Genomic DNA, 21,519 nt, shown 5'->3' with positions numbered 1-21,519 from the left:
TTTGCCTCACAAATTGTTTTATAAGAACATTAACTCATTCGAAAGACCACCCCTTCTTCCCCGGCGATTTTCAGTCATTGTATTGCATTTACAAAGATATGTATAATAGTAGATAGATAGGTGGATCGACACACTGATACAAATTGATAACATTAAATTTACTCTCCCCACTGGTGAATAATCATACGATTCCATGTTTTTTTAAACAATCATTTCTGTCCTTTAAACATAATTTGTGATCGTGAATGCCTCTCCTGATCGACCTGAAATCTGTTTTGAAGCTCTGAAATCATTTATTTTGTTCGTCATCATTGCACATCATTTCTATAAATCATACCTTTCTTATTAAAATACTTTCCTTAAAGGAGCTATACCAACAGGTCTCGTCAATGAAACAGAATGTCTTGACTCCTACACGCTGCTTCCATGACAATTAACATGTATTATCTCGGGGAAAAGAAATAGGGAAAATGACAGGAAAGTTTAATGACGCAACGATAAGTATATATAGTATAAGTATCGATAAACAGAATAAGTTTATTTCAAACTCAATGAAATGAATACGATAAATGATAATATGGATGAACTGCTCATCAAAATGTATCAGCATTGTGTCCATCCGAGACTACAGTAACGGACTTTTTTTTTCAAACACATGATATTGAAGCTTTTTGTCTCGTATTCGGTTTTTTTTTTTGTTTTTTTTTTGTTTTTTTAGTCCGAAGATGACCTGCCCGCTAGAAGCCAGGGGAATAGAGAAAGCTGACTGGCATATTTCTTTGGCAATCCCAATGGTTTGGTAGCCATACACGGGATGAGGAAAATCAGAACAATTTTGAAAAGAATCCATTAAACGCGCGCGCGCAAAAAGAACAAAACAAAACAAAACAAAACAAAACAAAACATACATGACATGAAAATTCATAATAAATCCAGCAGGAGTTTGCATTTCGTAACTACGCCAGCGAGAGACTGTTCCCAACGAAATGGTGAGTTGCGCTGTCCTTACGATTGATCCGGTGTTCAACTCTATTTGATTAAATTTAAATTATGTAAGGATTCCACACAAAAGACGTATTGTTAGTTGCAGCAAACACTCAGATTAACAAACGGACAGAAGTCCCTCAACATGCAACGTCGTTATGGCTGAGCAATCCATGCGTGAAGACAAGCCTGTTCGTCCATTACCCACGTTATATATTGATAGAAAAGATATCATTGATTTATTTAACAACCTAAAAAAGCACATCAAATCTCATGAAATATTCAGCAGCGTTTTTGAGCGAAAACTGGAGGAGACATTATACACAGTGTTGCAACAATACACTCGGTTACAACAATACACTCGGTTACAACAATACACACGTCTCCTACCGTACATTCAAACGGAACGTGACACCGAAAACATACAAGACTGAGAGTACAATGCACTGTATTGATTATTAATTAAAACTGACCTAGTGCGCTGGAGGTGAGGCTATTGGCACTTACTGTGTGTGAGGACGTGTTAAAAATCGTTAGTCGATACTTCGCTCAGACAGTAACCTTTTGTACACATGCACTACACGGTTTACCCTGTCATGCACTTTAGTGCTATGTATCACCGGATCACGAAAACTTTTATTTCTCACTTCATCTAGTATGCAGCGAGATATCACATGAGCTCTCAGACCATTAGGAGAGAATCATTGTTATGTTCTGGAAAGGAACATTTCTAGAACTTCTCTTGTGAATGGACAAGTTCTGTGGTTTTTCATTTACTGTTGAGAGCGTCTCTACTCTGCTGGCTTCAGCGCGCTATGTATTGAATCGTCTACATTCATGTGTCCAATGTGCGCATTGTAAGGATGATACATGGGACGAGAGGAGATGGCGAAAACCAGGTAGGAAAAGAAACCTCGTGTCTTATATATCGTCTGAATATGAGACGCTAAAATCTAGAGTAATTATTACTATTGACATGTTAGTTGTTCAGTGAGATGTTGTTACTTTTGCTGTGTGGGATATCACGATTTTAGCATGATTTGTTTGCATGACTGCGTGATTACGTGTAATGATGAGTCCATCCCTATTTTTGAAGCATCATTATATTATTCATATCAGAAAAAAAATACTTGCAAATGCCCCGGATGATTTGCAATTAATCATACGGGATCAATATCAAATAAATAATGTACCTTGCTTCTCGAGGTTTTCATGCACGAAAAATCAAAGTCCGTTGGAATTACCAGGCTGCGAGAGCTTTACAACGATATCCAGCTAGCTCTCAAAGGATATAGGGAACGGATTGATGGCAGTGCATAAAGATTCATTTTTCACTATATGTTAAGGAGGTGAATTTATTTCACATGTCTCCCTCTTCTGTTTTAATGATCACACATTGTCAGAGCAAATGGGAGAGATCATTTTACTTTATATATTCGCTGCGTAATCAGTTTTCTATTCTCACCAAAGATGAAAGCTCAATACATATGACACTCGTATGAAAGCTCGTAAATAAAATAAATACCCTCGCTCCTCTTTAAAAAAACAAGGTTTTGTATCCCTCTCAAGAACACACTGGCCCATAAACTTTCCTATTGTTTCTATCTATGCCTGCATCACCGATATCGATAGTTTCGAAACGACATATTCACAAGCAAAGAAAATCTGGATTGGCAATTGTTGTCTCATCAGGGAAATTGGATAACTAGTTTCGATTGTACCCCAACCACAAACTATCAGCAAGCACGCACGTTGTGAGATCTAGCTTTGTTGACACAGTGTATGATCGTTTTCATTGTTTTATAATTATTCGTCTCCTTTTTTTAATAGTTTTTAAATCAATATATTCTATCCCGTAATTACCATTGCTTGATTTCTATACCTAACGCTAAAGAAAAAATATAACAAAGGTTTAACCATTCAAAGCGCCTTGAGCATTTAATCAAAGTGGAGAATGACGCTATAGAAATTGTATGTATGTATGTATGTATGTATGTAAAGAGCAATAATTGAAAGTGATTAAAAACAATTATTGTCTTCTAAAAGAGTTTTGTTTTCGTTTGTCTGTATAACTACTTGACAAAATTCTCCCAATCGCGTGTGTGATATAAACGCACACAGGATGTTGAACAAAATAGTTGAAATGGCTACTATGACGTCGTAATTGTGACACCCATCTATTAAAGGAAGTTATCACAATACACACACATAGGGCCTACATAGACACGCGCACGCATCCCCCTCCCCCACACACGCACACACAAACGAATTGTATATGTCGAATGTAATACGCATATAGCGCTGTCAAGTGAATTTTAAAAGGGCGGAAATGTACCCAAGGACTTTAAAAGGATGATCCCCTTTTCGTCGCCAGTCAGCGTAGGTTAAATTAGATCCTTGCGACATTAGTGTCACATACTACTGTCACACACACAAAAAAAAAAAACACACATAAAATAAAACGAGAAAAAAATATCACGACGTTTGTGAGAGAAATATGAGTCGTAATATACGAAGTAACGGTGTTGAATATCTTATACTCATTGGAAACTGTCGCGTTTGCCAAACTTGCAAGGTTACAGAACTATACAACTAGAATACAATTTCCGTCAAAGATGTGAAATGTTTCATTTGGCATAAAGCCATCGGTTGATATTGTATCTAGGCTTCGTCATAGTGTGAACAAAGTTTGTAGTAATATACATACGCTTCACACCACGTAACTAGACCGTGTGAAAAATCCACATTTCAATAGTACGCAATGTTTAATATTCCCTTCCAAGCCGCATCATTATATCACATACCACGCCGTCACAGTAGCACAGGCCGTGCACACTCTCCGTGCTTAAGTCAACCCACTGTTCTGAAAATGTTCCATGGGACCTTATAATACGGGTTTATATTTGTAAACACCATGTTCCTTGAAAAGGCAATGACACTTCTCCGAACATTATTTACATGAGCTCGCTAAGCATTTGATAAAGCAAACCTTGATGATAGGTATTACGTAATCATTATTGAACGTACGGAATCCCGATTATAACTGTCTGCGTATCGGGGGTAGCCCGAAGGTAGGAGCTGGAAATGTTTGTGTGTGCGAGAGGCGTTCGCGCCAAGCGCTTTGCGTGTACATAAACGTTAGCAATATTTCTTGGTGGAGAAAACCTGGTAACTTTGATTATACAAGCCAGAATGACTGAACATCGAGCTTTGAAAATTCTTTGTCCTTAACTGATATGGTAAGGGACATAGCAGATAATATTTCGAGACGTTTACTTAAAGGGCCGGTTTACCTTTGGGAGCAGTAATTTTAAAAATGTGGAAGATATCATATTTGAGGCATGTGTGCAGGTCTGTTGTATCACAAAAACACCCTACCATATAAAACTTTCACAATAAAGCCTAAAATATAAGGAGATATCAGTATTTTCTCATTTAGCCATAACTGTAGATGGTTTACTGTGGAAACATATTTATTATAACTGTTTTTATCATCACTATTCACATTTTGAGTATTTCAATATTTCTATATACTTGACATCGATAACAAATGGATTCAAATTTTTACAGTGGTTGTTTCTATCCCGAACTCACATTTTAGAACTATATCAAAGCACTAATGGTGGGTTTTGTTTCATCTGCAAATGGTAAATTATGTCTTTAATCTGGACGTGTTTTGTAGGCGCCTGTATAAAAAGGGTCCACAGCAGCTGAAGTGGTTATCAGGTTCTGACAAAACTTATAGCGCCAAAACCGAACGCGACATGAACTCAACCTGAAATAGACACATTCGCACAACCGGGTCAGTTTTGCTTTTCAGTTCATCTTCAGTTTCAATCATATTTTATTTCCATCAATGAAAGAAACAGATAATATACACGGTGATACATCTACCTTTATCATTCAACTGTTAAACAAAGGAGATATCATGTGTATAATTACAGGAATATACGGCTGATAATGTACAGAAAATGAAAGGCGGGCACACTTTGCAATTCTAAAAAAAAAACTAATGAACATGGCGATGGAAAAGAGTGATCCACTGAAAAGCAGAACTATTAGGACATGGATTATTCGAAAACAACAACACAAGTTTACCAATATTATGTTATGCAAAATTTGTACAGTTTAATGAATGCATAAATGAATGATTTATCCGACGCAATAATAATCAATGAAAATGTTTACAAGTATGCAGTCATTGGAAAAAGCAAGGATAATTGGGTACAGAAAATAGCATGAATGCTATGAAAATCGTGTCTGGCCTCTTACAATTCAGTTGGAGCAGTGCATAGCTAATGATATGAAAGCATGTCGTTAATAATTATAGTGTATTGCGTTGTCATCACTGCGTGTAGTCGTTTTTTCTGTAGAATAGGTAACACGCCTTGATGACTGATACAAAAATGTTATCCATTCACATTATTTTTTGATTCCTCAATGAAAAAATGTATTTCTATCATGGATTGTCATATCAGCCAGTTGTGAACCCAAGGACACTCATAAAATGAATTATGAAAAAAGTCGAGAGAATTATCCACAAATCCGAATCGTGATAAAACATGAATTACATGATGAAGCATGAGTCATGCTATAAAAGAGGAACTCTAAATCTGTAAATTGGAAGTCGTTTGTATTATTGTCTAGACTTTGAATGAGACGTGAGGTTGTGCATACTTTCACATTCAGCGAGCAAAATGTGCAAGTAGTAATAGACAGCGTAGTTTGGCTAAAATCTGATGTACCACTTTGTACCTGTTTACCAAGTGTTGACATTGGCATAGCAATCCAAGAATATTTTGTTATATTGACCTGCTAAAAATAGGTATAGTGCACAGAGCGTTGAAATGGAATGTCAACAACATGTTACCAAGGTCGACACGTGAGTTTAAACACGTGACTTTGGCTCAAAGCGCGTCCACAGCGCGTAGGTGTGAGCTACATCTATCACGTGACATTCCTGCACTTAGCTGCGGTTTAAAGAGGCCGTGAAGGAAAACGAAGGGAGAGGAATGTCGTCTTTTCTCTTTTCATTGCGAGGAATTTGGGCAACCTTTGCTAGCTGGCTTCATCCTCGATGCTTTGCGATTCTCCGTTAATGAACTGAAACGAAAAGGCAGTCTGTATAGACTGCACCGCATTTATCATAATCGTCTGTAATGCTATACCACTCCATTCGGAATAGGGAGCGAGAATAAAAACAAAAACAAAAAGAAGGGAAACAAAATCAAAGTATGTTTTTGATATGTGATATGTGTATAAGTACATATTATTGATATGTTGGTATATTAATATGATAAAGCGATAAAGAGACATATAGATAGATAGATAGATAGATAGATAAATAGATAGATAGATAGATAGATAGATAGACAGATAGATAGATAGATGCTAGGTAGATAGATAGATAAATAGATAGATAGATAGATAGATAGATAGACAGATAGATAGATGCTAGGTAGATTGATAGATAGATAGATAGATAGATTGATAGATAGATAGATAGATGATAGGTAGATAGATAGATAGATAGAAAGATAGATTGATAGATTGATAGATTGATAGATAGATAGATAGATAGATAGATTGATAGATAGATAGATAGATAGATAGATTGATTGATTGATAGATAGATAGATAGATAGATAGATAGATAGATAGATAGATAGCCAGAGAGACGGGGGGGGGGGGGAGGAGAAAGATGAGATAAAAACTTGACAGTATATTATACAGTCATACGTTGTCCGCTTGGGACCCAGAAACAAAACCAGTTATCTCCTTAGGCAAGATTTTTTTTCTTTACTGATAAATCAAGTATCTGCTTTCTCAACTCCGATTGTCCTAATTCTATACTGATTAATGTATTCCACACATTCACTCTTTACCTTAGTACTCACCAGTTTCACACACAACAAAGGTATTATTCCCGCCTTGTTGTAAAACATCTTTGGATGACATAATGGAATTAGGGGAACTCTTGAAAAAGACATTTTTTTTCCTCCTGAAAATATGTAAAACGTGGTCGTCTGCCAAGAGTGCTCCTAGTGTTCCCAAGTATAACCCTCATCCATGTATGTTATCGCATCTGGGCTATTCCATCACTTTAAAAAAAGGGGATGTTTAACAGAATAAAAAGGAGTTTATTCGAAAGTGAGTGAAATAGAAGATGGAGGGGGTGTCCAGTATACCCTCATTTCTTTTCTTTCTGCTTTTCTAAACTTTGTAGTCTTAAGAACTACTATTCCGAGGGGGGAAGAAAATCCTTGAGCGCAGATATGATGCCAGTCTATAGTATACCGTTTGAAGGAGGCGAGCAATGTGAGGTTGCCCCTGTGATATCTTACGTAAGATTTCAGTTTGATGAGGCGTATGATTGTTCGCATGTCATGTATGTCCAGTCCAAGGATGGAAGTAGACCCTCATAGAGCAATTTAGAGACGCGAGCGCGCAGCCATGCGTGCTACCAAACGAAGTATATCAACTTTGAGTAGATTTGGACAGAGCGAGGTTAGAGAGGTATAACCGCAATGCATTGTTGAATGCTCCAAAATCGTCTTAACATTGTTGAGTCGACACCATAAGAATAGTCATGGGATTAAACGAAGGGGACCTTAAAGGGCCTGATTAGCAATGTTTCCGGGATTAGAAATAGAAAAGCTTCACGGTAAAAACATGTTTACAGCGTATCTGATGTTGCGTGAAATGAAGCTAGAAATGAATTTAAGAATAAAATGTTAATGCTAAATGCTTTGAAGAAATTAGAATCTTTGAGAGAACGAATTTGATAAGCTTAGCATTTCCCATTGGCAGTAAAGATGTTAGAAGAAATCCTTCAGTAAAGGAGTTATTTAGTTGAGCATAGCAGGGATATTTGTGACTGCGTAATTCCCTGCCTCTTGGTATAAAAGACACTGTTTCATGCACATATCAAACATCATGCATCATGAAGTACAATCAGGAAATTTTAAAGAATTCCTTAATTGAGTTACCACTAATGTTGAACAATATCAATTCATCGTTTATTGTATAGAACTCTTGATTCGCACGTAAGCACTTGTTTTCAATATCTTGTATAATATGATGTTATTGTTGCATGTTTTACAGTGTGTGTGCAATATGTAATGGTCAACATTCTATTCTACGTAAAATGCGAAAAGAAAACAACAATAGCTTTGACTGATCATGTGAATGAATGAAAGGATGAAACGAGAAACACTTCTTGCAATAGATAAAACCGATTTAAAGGGGATGGCTAGTAACTGATCAGTGGGAATCAGTGGGAATGCTGAGGGATGATTGTTCCAATCCTTGTGGGATTCATTTAAGAGTACATTATACATCTATTCTTGTGCGAAAATTATTTGCTTCAGAATGGTCTCATATTCAAGTAATGTGCAGTTTAATGCTTTCAGGTAAGCGTCCCTGGTCAGTGACGGGGCATTAATCTGCACATTACTTGAATATGAGACCGTTATGAAGCAAATAATTTTCACACAACAGTAGATATATAATGTACTCTAAAATGAATCCCACAAGGATTGGAACAATCATCCCTCAGCATTCCCACTGATTCCCACTGATCGGTTACTAGCCATCCCCTTTAAATAGAAAAAAAAATACAAACGAACGTATAATTAGGACAACTTCCGGTAGAGTGGTACGATACGTTGCTGTGACAAAGCGTGTATTGCTTCTTTACCCATGTTGGCATGAAATGAATACGAAAAAAAGGAAAGTGTACATGTTTCATTTGTTAAATCGGCTATAAATCCATGTCTCCCATTGAATTGACACTGATTCCAAAATCACGTGTAACGTTTTCGTGTAGCGAAATGACATTCGAAATCGACCATTTGACACGGCTTACTCAATCACGTGTTTCCGGTGTAACAACAAATTAATCACGTGAACTGCGGAAATGAAAAAAGATGTAAAATCTATGCTTAGGCGTTTGACACAAGAAAGAAACACTATCTCGTTGGATCCTTTGTTGAGGTAGTCGGTGTTCATAATTGTATCCGTTTCTTTTTATTACTCTTCTCCATCCGTTTCCTTTCAACTTACGCTTCCTTCGTTTGCTTCGGGTATCTATTTATTGGTGGTTTATTGTGTTTTTTAAAGTTCTCTTGGCCATTATTGAAATCTCGTGTAAATTTGCTTCCTTTTTTTAGCTGTCCTTGTCCTTTTTCTCTACGTTTGTCTAAGCCACAGAACAATACGGTGTCATGTGGTGCAGATAATGGCATTGGTCGAAACGTAGATTTCCGGCAAACAAGTGTTTGATCTCAAATCTCTGATTGACAGGGTGATAATGGTTAAACAATGATGTCAGTTTGCTTGTTACAATGTCACAAAAAAGCAGGCGAGGGATAGAAGGAAAGAGATATATACATATATAGATAGATATAATACATTGCATAGTAGTGGCGGGAGACTATCAATAAAATGCAGTTCATTGTGTATTTCAGTGTAGGCTTATGTTTTTATGTGTACTTAATGCGGGGGAAAAGCTTCCTTGGTTTCCAGTAACGCATATTCTGTTTGTTTTGCACAATACAGGGATAAATTTAGCATGCCTTTTGTCCGTACATGTTTACCAATGTGCACTCAACGGGGAATTTAGTTTGATCACGTGACACATGTTACCCAAGTTGAGAGACCCACATTATTCATGCTTGGACTCGTCTGTATAGTATATTCTTGTATAGGTGAACGTACATTCTCGTACACTGGTATTTTCATGACTGGCCGCCCTGAATAGACCGTTTCAGCAATATATTACAATTCATGAATGTTTCTACAGCCTAGGTCATGTAGGTAGCAACGTAGAATTTCATTCCCCTGTTCCCTCCTATTAAGTTTCCTAGGCAGGAGTTTCCCCTGATAGTTCCTTATTGTTATAGGGCAAGTTAAGTCTCCGGCAATTTTTGTGGTTTTAACTTTATATAGGGGCAACAATGCTGAACAAAGCATGAACAGAATTTGAATACATTAACACCGAACACTAAATAATGCAAACCATTCTAAGGTTTCAAACTCATCCACGTTATCACTATCCAATTACTTCCACTTCGAGTATAAAATTAAACACAAAGTGGTCCAACCCTCATTGTACAGCCTGTGTACCTCCAGGATTTTAGTTCGCGCGTGTAAGTGTCACGGTCGTCTGCTAAAGCTATCGCAGCTAGCCGTATTTAGGACCAGAAGTCGCTATGGTGACCGCGCGTTGTCGATCATTTGCTCCGTTGATAATGGTAAAACCTCTCGACAAAAAATCTATTTATCTCCTTCAAAGCACAAAATACGTCTTGAACGAAAATTCATGTCTTCAGTAAATCTCACCTTTAACTGCTTATGTTTAGAAATACGCTTTGTAGCTATTGTAATTTTCCTTGTGTATGTAAAAGATTATGAATTTTATTATTCGATTGACTACGATGGAGGGTTTGAGAACTTGTGAAGAAGGCACTTTTATACCATAATCATTGTTATTTTCATTGTCAACATAATCAGCGTAAGATTTGATTACTATAACGAAGACATTAGAAGACGCTGCAGATAATGTTCAAGTCGAACTGTTTTAAAATGTTTTGGTTAAAGTTACAGGTCCCTCAACTATTTTTTTTCTCTAAACTTATTATAATCACCCTAATTTGTGTAGGCCTACTTAGTAACGGAATTCTTGACACATCGACAGACGCGCAAGCAAGCGCGCACACAAACATATCTACATGTGTACCCGTACATTGACACTGCATCTGCGCACTCATTTCCTCACTTTTTTATTTTATTTGTCATCAACATCGTCACCATCGCCATCATCATCATCATCATCACCATCACTTTTTTTCTCTTATTGTAAAGAGTCGTCGGAGCGCAAGACGGTGTCGTGCTACGTGTCGAATCCTTTCACATACAAAGTTTTATCCCTTATGTTGCACCAACATATCTATCTTTTTATAAATTTTCTTTTACTTTCGTAAGTAAACTTCCCTAGGGCAGAACAAACAAACCCTAATCCAATTCATAATCCCGGAATCCATTGTGCCAGTCCCAACCTGAATGGAGATGTGCGTGTTGATTGATTGGCTGCCATGTGAGAAGACATCTTTTGGGAAGGTGACGTCCATTAGTTAAGACCGAACACGAATAAATGTTTGTCGTCTGTTATGACTCTCCATAACTGGAGGCTATACCACGCACTGGAATTTTCGTTGCCCTTGGCGACGCCTATTATTCCACAGGTTTTCAAAGTAACAAGCAGACATACTGTATATCCTTTGACAGTGCGTGTGTGGCGCCTCAGACTTTCATGAAGATACGAAAAAATGATAAGTGTGATATCATACGATCATGCTACCAATCCAGTACATCTTAGAGACTTTCTCGACAGATAACCACTCTGTCGGAAGCCGAAATTCCTTCACTGCATGCTGAAAGTGTACTGTATCATCGGATATACAGTGATAGAGCATACATGATTACCCACAAAATCGACCGTTTTTTTTTTTTTTTTTTTTTTGGGGGGGGGGGGGTTAGTTGAGGGTAGATTCTAAAAGTGCAGATTCGATTCTACGCTTTAAAATGACAATATTTCATAGCTCAATACAAAGGGACTTTTCTAACCTAAATAATGGAAAGAAAGTACACCCTCTGGACAAGTGTTATACTGAGAAAAAAGACTTTGAATTTAGAGTTTATGCAAGTATTTAATCCCACCCAGGCGAGCTCTTTGCAATGAATAAGACAAGAATCAAAGACAAGTTACAAAAAGTCTTGATTATCCACTAAATGAAGAGATTATCAGATTAATTTGAATTTTTCTACAATCATCATGTGCATTCTATTCATGATTGATACCATGCAACTTTATATGCGATATCATTATCCTGTAAAAATTATTAGAGTTGATAGTAAAAAGTGATAAAGGGTGTTTAAAAAATGAAAACGACCTCTGTAAAGACACACCTGATCACACAGACCGAAATAAAAGTGTTCAAGTAAAAAAACGAAAAAATAGACAACTTCCCATTTGTTTTATAATTTCAAACTTTAGAATCACACAGATGAATATATTGCTCTTTCAGGAAAAAAAACCCCTTCAAATTGACTACGTTGACCTATTTCACCTATTTTGCGTCCTCACGTAAACTAGGTCGTGTGACTTCTTGTTGGTTTTGTGATGCACGGTCACATATTTCTACCATCAGTACTTTATCAAAGTCATTCAAACTAAATTGAAAGCATTTATAAATAACAAACTTACATGCTACTTGTATTGCAGCTCACACAGACATGGTGTGTGACGTAGTGATTATTGACAACACACTATTTTACTTTTTTTAAAATTGAAACCGTTTTTAAACTCAGAAAAAAAAACAAGAGTGGGTTCATGTGCACATCACTGCTTAAATCTTGTTTGGTGTATGTATGTATGTGTGTGTTAATAATGGTCATGTACATGTTGTGTGTGAACGTGTGTGTATTTGAGCATAAGCAATTATTATTATTATTATTAGTATTATTATTGTTATTATTATTACTATTCTGATTATTGTTATTATCATTATTATCATTATGATTATTATTGTTATTGTTATTATTATTGTTCTTCTTCTTATTATTATTATTATTATTATTATTATTATTCTTACTATTATTATTATTATTATTATTATTATTATCGTTATTATTATTTTCATCATCATCACTATCATCATCATCATCATCATCATTTTTTTCCGTTTATATACAGTATCGGGGTGTTTTTACACTTTGAAACTCCGTACGTGAGCGTGTGTTCATGAATACTAATCGGTCTCGCAGGCTGGTTCTGTGGGCCTCTGCAGGCTTACGGCTCCTTCGCTATATTCTTCTCACGTTTCATGTTTGTCTCCGATAAATTCCCTTACTTCTAATTATTCAATATTCTATCCAAGGTATATGCATTAGTGCCACCCTGACACAATCAAGAAAACTGCACCCAAGCCTGTATGAATTACCATACCCTCAGTTGACGTTTAATTCAATGTGCCTCATGTGGCTTCCCATATTCCCAGAGTAACTTGTCAAACATTTGGGTTTTTTTTTGTTTTTTTTTTTCATTTCATAATTTCGTCTGAATAATCATACGTATTCCATATTTCCCTACAATCGATTTTGTATTAGAGTCTGCGATTTAACAAGTATGCTTATATTTATGTAGGCCCCATCCTATTTCTTCCATTATAGTTCGCCAAATTTGCAGTCACCATAACTATTGTAAAGTGATCAATACGTTAATATCTCATCGGGATAGTTTCGTACATTCATGTGAATGTTTCACCTACTGTGTATTTTTTAATCTTTGAATATCGTTTAACTTGTATTTTTTATTCTACTTTATTTTTTTAAACAAAAATTTAAAAACAATGCAATTGAAGTTGAAATTTGAGTTTTCGTAAGATGATAGATACCATGTTGTTTATACTATTTAATAGGCACATACTTTTAGCCGTATTTATCACTGTCATGCCAATTCTGTTGTTTGTTTCTTTTTTATTGATGATGTGAGGGGGTGTTGAGCGGAAGACCATACGCATGACACGATTACAGATGTGAATCCGATTCAGACGGTTGAGTTCGCAAAGAGCAAAATCAGATGAAGTCAGGCAAAACCACCAATGCCGAGCTTTTATCTCCCCCCCCCCCCTTCTCTTTTGTCTATCGAGGCCTTTGGCTTCCATATTTAGAATCGTCACAACCATCTCGTGACCTCACTGACAGTGCAAATAGGACATTAAACAAATAAAGCTACAAAAATCACAGCTAGCGCTCTGACGCCATGTTCATTTCCAGCGAGGTAAAACGTTTGGCGTTGATTTAGGCGCCAGCGTAATAGTCCCTGTGGAATGTGGGCACCGAAAAAAGAAAAGAAAAAACTATCATGCTGGATTTGCAGAGCGCATCATTCATTTGTATGGAAGCAAACGTGACGATATGCATGATTTGAATTCATGTTCACCGTCCTCCCTTTGATAAGTTATTTACACTCATGCAACGTATTGTTATTGTTTAGAGTGATCTTTATTCTACACGCCACAGAACTAGTCGCGAACGCAACTTCATTTTTTTTTTTTTTAATCTGCTGATGATGTCGTTGTTGCGACGGTCCACACTGCTCCCAACCCCATGCAGCACCCGCTCCTGTATCCCCGGGGGACTTTCGTTCTAGGTTTATTTCAAGTCTGCCGAACAATTACCCTGCACAAAGGGAATTATGATGAATAGCCACTGTAGCTTCTCCCAAACAGATAGCATCAAGAGATGATTTAAAAAATTTAGATCGTGGAAATTCTATTCATAGTACATAATACATTATATTTGACTGAGTGAATGGGCAGACTCCCCAAGAGCTAATCAATATCCCACATGCATCGATAACAATGGGACTTACACTATATGAAAAAAGTTCAAATTAGGTGAACTCTACAGCGACGGTGCATTGTGCATGTATCATATATTGGCGTAGCATGGGTACACACAAACTATTACGGCATCAAGCGAAGGGTACTTTTTTGTAATTTTTTTTTTTAGAAAAAGAAATATCTCACCATGCCATCTGTGCGATAATCAATAGTGAAGCTAAATATAGTGTTCAGGTTCTTGAAGTGAATAGCATTATTGATTAAAGGTACACAAACGAGTCGAAGAAAATTAATATTCGTCTGGGCAGACCAGATTCAGTTGATAAGGAAAGTTTGCTTACCATGTCAATGTACAAACCTCAACTGTGAACTAAGGACATGTCACTTGTGTTACAGGCTAGAATGATTTAGTGCAACGCTCAGTTCTCCCATAAAATATCCAACGTTTGCCTGAGAAACACGGCTAAAAGCAAACTTTTTGCTGAGTATGTGTCTGATGATTTTCATTGTTGTACTTTCAATACATTTCAAAGTAATTCAATTCAGTTCAAATTTGTGTTCACTTTTCGACAAATAGCAACATATATTTTACAACAAAAAAAAAATGCATGAAGCACATTGTGACAGAAACAGTGTGTTCAACAATATTGATGAGACATACTGTAATGCATCAGTGATATATAACGAAACATTCCACTCTCCAAATCGAGAAAAGTGATGTTTTTAAATGTATTACAGTAGCTTAAATAAACCAAACTAGTTGTATGTGAGTGATTTCTGTTTTTGTTTGTTTGTTTCCATTTTTTAAAAATATGATATGTAGTAAAAGGCAGCCTTCATTCAGCCCACTATAGGTAGGCCTACCTCAAGGAATCTCTGATCCAGGTTTTGATTGCTTCCCTTGTTGATTTAGTGTTGATAACTCTCCGGCCAAGTTTGATGTTCCTGTGCCAATGAGACATACACAAATTGTTTCTTCACTTTTATCGCTTTTTCGCTCTTCTCATCTGCACACTTCTATTTCATCTCTTAATTCTCTTCTTGTCTTTTTCTAACTTAACATCGTTTCTCCTTCCTTTTTATTTTTTGTTTTGGCGAGCACCGTTATCACCATCAGGAAAACTACAATAAGTTTTATGATAATTATTATCTTCTTTTTTTTAACTACGCATCTTTTACGTTTTCATCTACAATGTTTTCTATTTACGGTACCTTTTTAGAATGATTGCAACTCTCCTTCTTTTCCCTCTTTTCTTCTCTTTCATTTTTGTTTCATCATGGTGTTCTTCTTCCTCCTCTTTCTCTTCTCCTATTCCCACTCATCTGCTGCTGCTACCACGTACTACCACAACTACCACCAACTCTAAGCGTTAAAAATTCTGAGGATGAATAGATCAAGCAAATCAAAAATTGAGCGGTATGAAAACAAGTTCAACTCGTTTAGCTGTAACCCGAGTATAGATAGGGGCAGGTACTGCTGGAAATTTGGACACCCGTAATCTTGGCGTAGAATCACGACGCTTCCTCTTTCCACTTCCCATACAGTCAGGCGGGACTGTGTGAGGTCACTCACAGATACAACGCACATGCACGTACACACAAATATATACGGTGTATTCAAAAAATACACAAAAAACACACACACTGCACACTTAACGCATAGAGTGATATTTCATGTCAAAGTTTGCCATGAGTTGAACATTGTGATGACAACTCACACATTCGGGTTTGCATGGAAGTGCGGCTGGAGACGGAAAAACATTTATACCTTCTCTCCTCAGTTCTTTAGGACGAGTTCGTGTCTTCAATACGCAGGCCATGTGGGACAACAACGGAAGAGGGAGGAGAGGGGGAAAGAGAAAGCACAGAAGTTTGCACGTTGTAGAAAAAAAAAGTGCACTAAAAGTGCACGTATAGTGCGCTCTGTGCGCGTGTGTATTGTGTGAATATTATTATGCGTGTGGATGTCCGTGTGTACATGAGTTCCTAAAAGGGCTGTCCCTGTGCTGGAAATAGATTTTGCGTGCACGCATAGTTTTTGAACTACTTATGTGCTTACACTCGAACGTGTCAGTGCCAGAACAAGTTAACACGCCGTCTGGGACTGACACTAGGCGTCTGCTCTCTGAGATATAATAAGAGTGTGTGAGTGCGATTGTTGCGTTTATCTTGCCTCGTTTTACTTTCATGGGAGTGTTTGAATATCATGTTTGGAAAACATGCTTGACACGATGTCTTTGCACATTTCTTTACTGTTCCTACAGCTAACCAGCGTCCTTTATGAACGATAACGACCCGCACCAGCCAGTGATAGTCAGAATGGGCGAACCAGTAGCGGGGACCATCGCCGCCAACAGGTACGCCGTCACGTACGCCACGCCGGTGTATCTGGAGGACAGCTCGATGAACGAGTCGTCGTCGAACTCGACGGCCTTCCACCGGAGCTTGGTGTCAACCATCAGCCTGGCGACATGCTTCAGCATAATCATACTGACGACGTTGGTGGGTAACGTTCTCGTCTGTCTGTCTCCCCTCGTGTGTCGACGGCTACGGACGGCTACGTACATTTTCCTCGTCTCCCTCGCCATTGCGGATTTACTTCTTGGAATAACCGTGCTCCCATTTAGCGCAGTGTTGACAATACGGAGGCAGTGGTTTTTTGGACCCGTGTTCTGTAACATCTACATTTCATGTGACGTCATGTTCTGTACGTCTTCCATTTTACATCTCCTGGTGATCAGTCTAGATCGTTACATGGCCATCACCCGGCCGTACGCCTACCAGCGGAAAATGAACCGGCAGAAGGCCTTCATTGCCCTGGGAATTGTCTGGACCATTTCGCTCCTAATCTCCTTTCTCCCGCTGCACCTCGGTTGGAACACGGGCGATAACAAGGTGCAAAACTACGCCAAACTTGACGAATGTTCCCTCTCGTCCAACGTGACGTATGCACTGTTTGATGGTATCGTCTTATTTTTCATCCCTCTCATCGTCATGACGCTGGTCTATATTCGTCTCGTACGGATCGCAAATCGACAAGCGCGTGCGATCAAGAAGCTGATGGTGGGGAGTAACGAAGATCCTGAGGAGCGCGCCAACCGACGACGATCAGTTGACGAGCACCGCGCGCTGAAGATTATAGCGATCGTCATGGGATGTTTTATCGTCTGCTGGGTCCCTTACTTCACAATGTTTACCTTCCAGCCCCTCTGTAAGTGGGTGATCAGTGACACTTTATACGATGTTTTCTTGTGGCTCGGATACCTCAACAGTACCGTCAACCCGGTCGTGTACGCGTGCATGAATCGCGAGTTTCGGCTGGCGTTCAAGCGGCTCCTGTCTTGCATGCAATGGCAACCACCACCAGACGATAGTTTGGATTCGCGCTACTATACCACCCAGTACTCCACTACCCGGTCCGACCGCACCCGCGCCGGGTCGAAAAACGGCGCCATCCGCTACAGTGCCTCTAGTCCCAACTCTAACTCCAACTCCAATAAGCATAGTCTGCAGCTGCCCCTTAAGAAGAACGGCATCTACATGAAGCTGTTCCGGTCTTCCAGCAGCGGGAGTAACGCGCGGCCTCAGGCCACGTGACAGGAGGAGGGTACCCCGGTGTGAGACAGAAAAATACTCGGCTTCATTTCAAAAAGCCATAATGCACGCGGGTTTTAAAAAGAGGACCGATTTACAAAGGCACTAAATGGGAACAATGATAACCTACGAGTGAAATGTGAAAAGAGGTAACGACGCCGGACTGACGTGCGTGTGAAATATTTGAAGTGGGACTATGCCCAATGATGATAGTATATTATGCAATATATTGACGAGAACTATCTCCGTTTTTTTGTTTTTTTTTTTGGCTACTCTTGCTTACGCACACTGTACGACAATATTGTTATGCAAAACCAATCCCTATGCGGTTCGAATATATTTGAGGGGCATACAATGTGAAAACAGCAGGTGCTGCGATGCAGTGTCTGATTATAACATTACTATAGCATTGTATTTCTTTTTTATTTGAGATACTGGCTCAGGTCTGTGTGTATGTTGAATAGATAGTAAATAGTGTATTTATAACAAGGTTTGTGATTGGTCGAATCGGTATCACGTGACATTCAGTGATTCCGTTATAGTTCCCAGTCGTGAACTATACCTTCTGATTCTTGCACGGGGATTTCCCCGAGACTAGACAAATCGATGTTACAAACACATTTTATTTACTATAACAAATGACACATGCTCCTTTATGTGCTATTCTAGTCAATATGCACACCAAATACACAATTAACCCTTGTATAAGTTTATTTCTCCGAAGCCGAAGGCCGAGGTGAAATAAAACTACGCTTGGGCTAATTTTTATTCGGCGTACATATAGTCTAGTATAGTGCATTCAGGATCGTGTGCTATTCATAATGAAATAATATATCATGAGCATACATACGTACTGAATACGTGCAGAAACGATAATTCGACACTGTATTTGGCTTTGGGCATTGTACTATTGATACTAACGACTGTGGATTTATAGTCAAAAGTGGTCAGTTCAGGGTTTCCCATGATGAGCAATGCGATATGTTTCATGGCATGCCGTGACCAGTGGTTGAGAGGCGCTGTTTGTGTTTCATACATTTTGTCATAGCGCATTACTCTAAATATACGGACGGCTAGCGATGCCAGTTACGGGCAAGGTACCGTGCGGCAAGGTTGGGGTTGCGGGTTGACTCCTTGAGGACTGACCGAGTGTCGGTCTATGAGGGTCGAATGGTGCCTTCGGTCAATATTCGTTGGAAAGGGTTCGAAGCAAGAGGTGAAGAAAACAAAAGGGTTGGCTGTTAACTATACTGCAATCTATTTATGTCTATCTGTGAAATAATGATTAATCTGAATACAATATGTTATATACATATGAATATAAATATATATATATATATATATATACGTATATTGTAAAGAGAGTTACGTGGTTATTTTTTTAATGTTATGCACGCAAATATAAGAATGTGCAATTTTCACTGTTGATTAGTGTTGTAGATGTTGTTGACGGATGAAGCCCACAATCATATTTAAAACTGTGTAAATCGTGAATATGTTACTTTCAGCGTCATAATGTAGCTTCGACAATCTTGATTACGCTGGTTCAGATTATGGTAGTTCGGGCCACCATAGTATTCAACGGTGATGTATATTTAATGTATTGGAAATATTGGTGCCGGAAGGATAAAACTTCGATAAACTTTTACGTGATATTGCTGAATCACAATGTCGAGTAGGCTATGTATTGGTAAAACAAGAAATAAGAAATAAGGCCGTCACTCCTTGCGTTACCTATACATAGAAGTCGCAAAAAAGCAACTAAGGTAATTTGGCTGAAATATAAGAAAAGTAGATATTTGTTGTTAAAACAGAACTCCAAAAACTGACACCTTACCACCTTCCAGTCCTGACTTGAACGTTGAAGAACGTTTTGAAATACGAAACTTTTATGTGTGTGTGTGTGTGTGTGTGTGTGTGTGAAGTTACTACAGGCTCTATAGATGAACGGGTGTCCAATGAATTGTTCTTTCCCAGGCTTAACCGCTTTCAAAATTCACGGCTAATTTTGTCCAAATTGCGTTTTCTTTAAAGACAGCTTTCTCACCATTTTTTTTTCGGATTTTGTGTTTATTCTGAATAAACCTTGGGGAATTATCTTTTCGAAGTTTTCAGAGTCTGGAAATTTGAAGTCTAAATTCAGAAGAGCGAACAAAAAATTTGGTTGACTTTAGCAATATCAGGCCGCACAAATTCATCGTCATCTACTGTGAAAGGAATAATATATGTTAATGACTCTGACCTTCGTCTACACAGTGCTGGTATGTCGAGGTCCCCTCGTCGCTTTCTTCGGCGAGAACAGTTATTTGTTTCGTCAAACATGCTGGTAGTGTATTGATAGACGCGGGTGGGAACTTAGGGAGTCTGTCCATTTAGAGGCCAATGAAACATTGTGATAGCATCAGCACAACGTGTACAGAATTTTGCCGTGTCTCGTTTTAGGGAAGTCAACAGATTCACCATTATCCCCGTTAGCTAAAGCCATTTCCGCGAATTTAAGGTAAATTGACATTTTTGTTATCAACACGCATTGTTCTCCTCGGAGCGCGACCTGCTTAACTTTTAATGGTAGCCTTTGATTGTAGGCATGCGCTCATAATGGCTAGATATTATCAACTTACTGTGTGTCGATGAATTGTAGTATGGTATCTAGGTGAAATGAACTTTCGCCCCAGTAAAGAGAGGTCAAAAGTACGATAAGACCATTCACGTAGCGTCAATGAAGTGGTCCGATTAAATAAGGGAGTTCATGGTTAGAGTATGTCTCATTTGACCCCTACACCACAGACTTTGAAATAACATGGACATGTGTTGTGATCAAGAATTCCTTCTTGAAGCATGTCATCTTGTATTAAATCAGTGTTGAGAAAGTGCATGGAGAGATTATGCTAAACAGAGTTGATGAATGACTTACACCTGTACGTTCTAATTTAGTCTGAAACACATACATTGTACTGACATAATTCAGATTCTCTTAGTTGCTCGAGACTTCTGTACGTTTTAAAGTCAGTGGCAAATACGCAGACATTCTCATTTGACCTTTGTTCTGCACATGCGCAAATCACAACTATGAACTCCCTTATTGGCAAGCTCAGAATCTTGCTGACCAATAGAGGTCTCTTATGAACCAACGCAGCTGAAACAGTGTGTGGATATGATAATGATTTCTCCGCAACAAGACGCAGTCGGTCGGTGCAGCAGTACGGCGTTTGTTGCGGAGATGTTACCCTGTGTATCATCAATGTACCTGTACTATTTTCACCAACAAAGTTTAGGGTCTGTAGGTTTCACATGACTGTTTTTCTTTTTAACCTAGAAATCTATACCGCGGCTTCCCATCACATGTATATATCGTTGCTACTTTTGTTTTCACTGTATCTAATTACCCAATATTAAAAAGGGACGGTGGTATAATTATATTGACGATAGGAGACAAGAATCAAGGCAAGCCGACATGACTTGGATAAATACAAAATGTGGTTTGTTTGTTTGTTTGTTTGTTTGTTTTTTGCTGCTGCAGTCGCACAGACCTTCT

General features: G+C 38.3%; 1 protein-coding gene across 2 annotated transcripts in view; it reads left to right on the top strand.

The window, feature by feature from the left end:
- Nucleotides 1–18,127, top strand: part of LOC139728939 (histamine H2 receptor-like) — a 174,514-nt gene extending 156,387 nt beyond the window's left edge. The window contains exons 1-2 of one of the 2 annotated variants that reach the window (XM_071639870.1): nt 1,832–1,883; nt 16,655–18,127. In XM_071639870.1, the coding sequence (XP_071495971.1) occupies nt 16,671–17,987 (1,317 nt within the window). In that variant the 5' untranslated portion in view covers nt 1,832–1,883; nt 16,655–16,670 and the 3' untranslated portion in view covers nt 17,988–18,127. Of the gene's footprint in view, nt 1–1,831; nt 1,884–16,654 lie in introns of those variants that run through there. The other variant, XM_071639877.1, reaches the window with a different exon arrangement.
- The last annotated feature ends 3,392 nt before the right edge of the window (nt 18,128–21,519 follow it).

This window comes from Diadema antillarum, unplaced genomic scaffold, assembly GCF_040938485.1.
Source record: "Diadema antillarum isolate AM-2024a unplaced genomic scaffold, OU_Dant_1.0 scf00000020, whole genome shotgun sequence".
NCBI lineage: Eukaryota > Metazoa > Echinodermata > Echinoidea > Diadematoida > Diadematidae > Diadema > Diadema antillarum.
The sequence above is the reverse complement of the archived record's forward strand: the minus strand, read 5'-3'. Positions and strand labels throughout refer to the sequence as shown.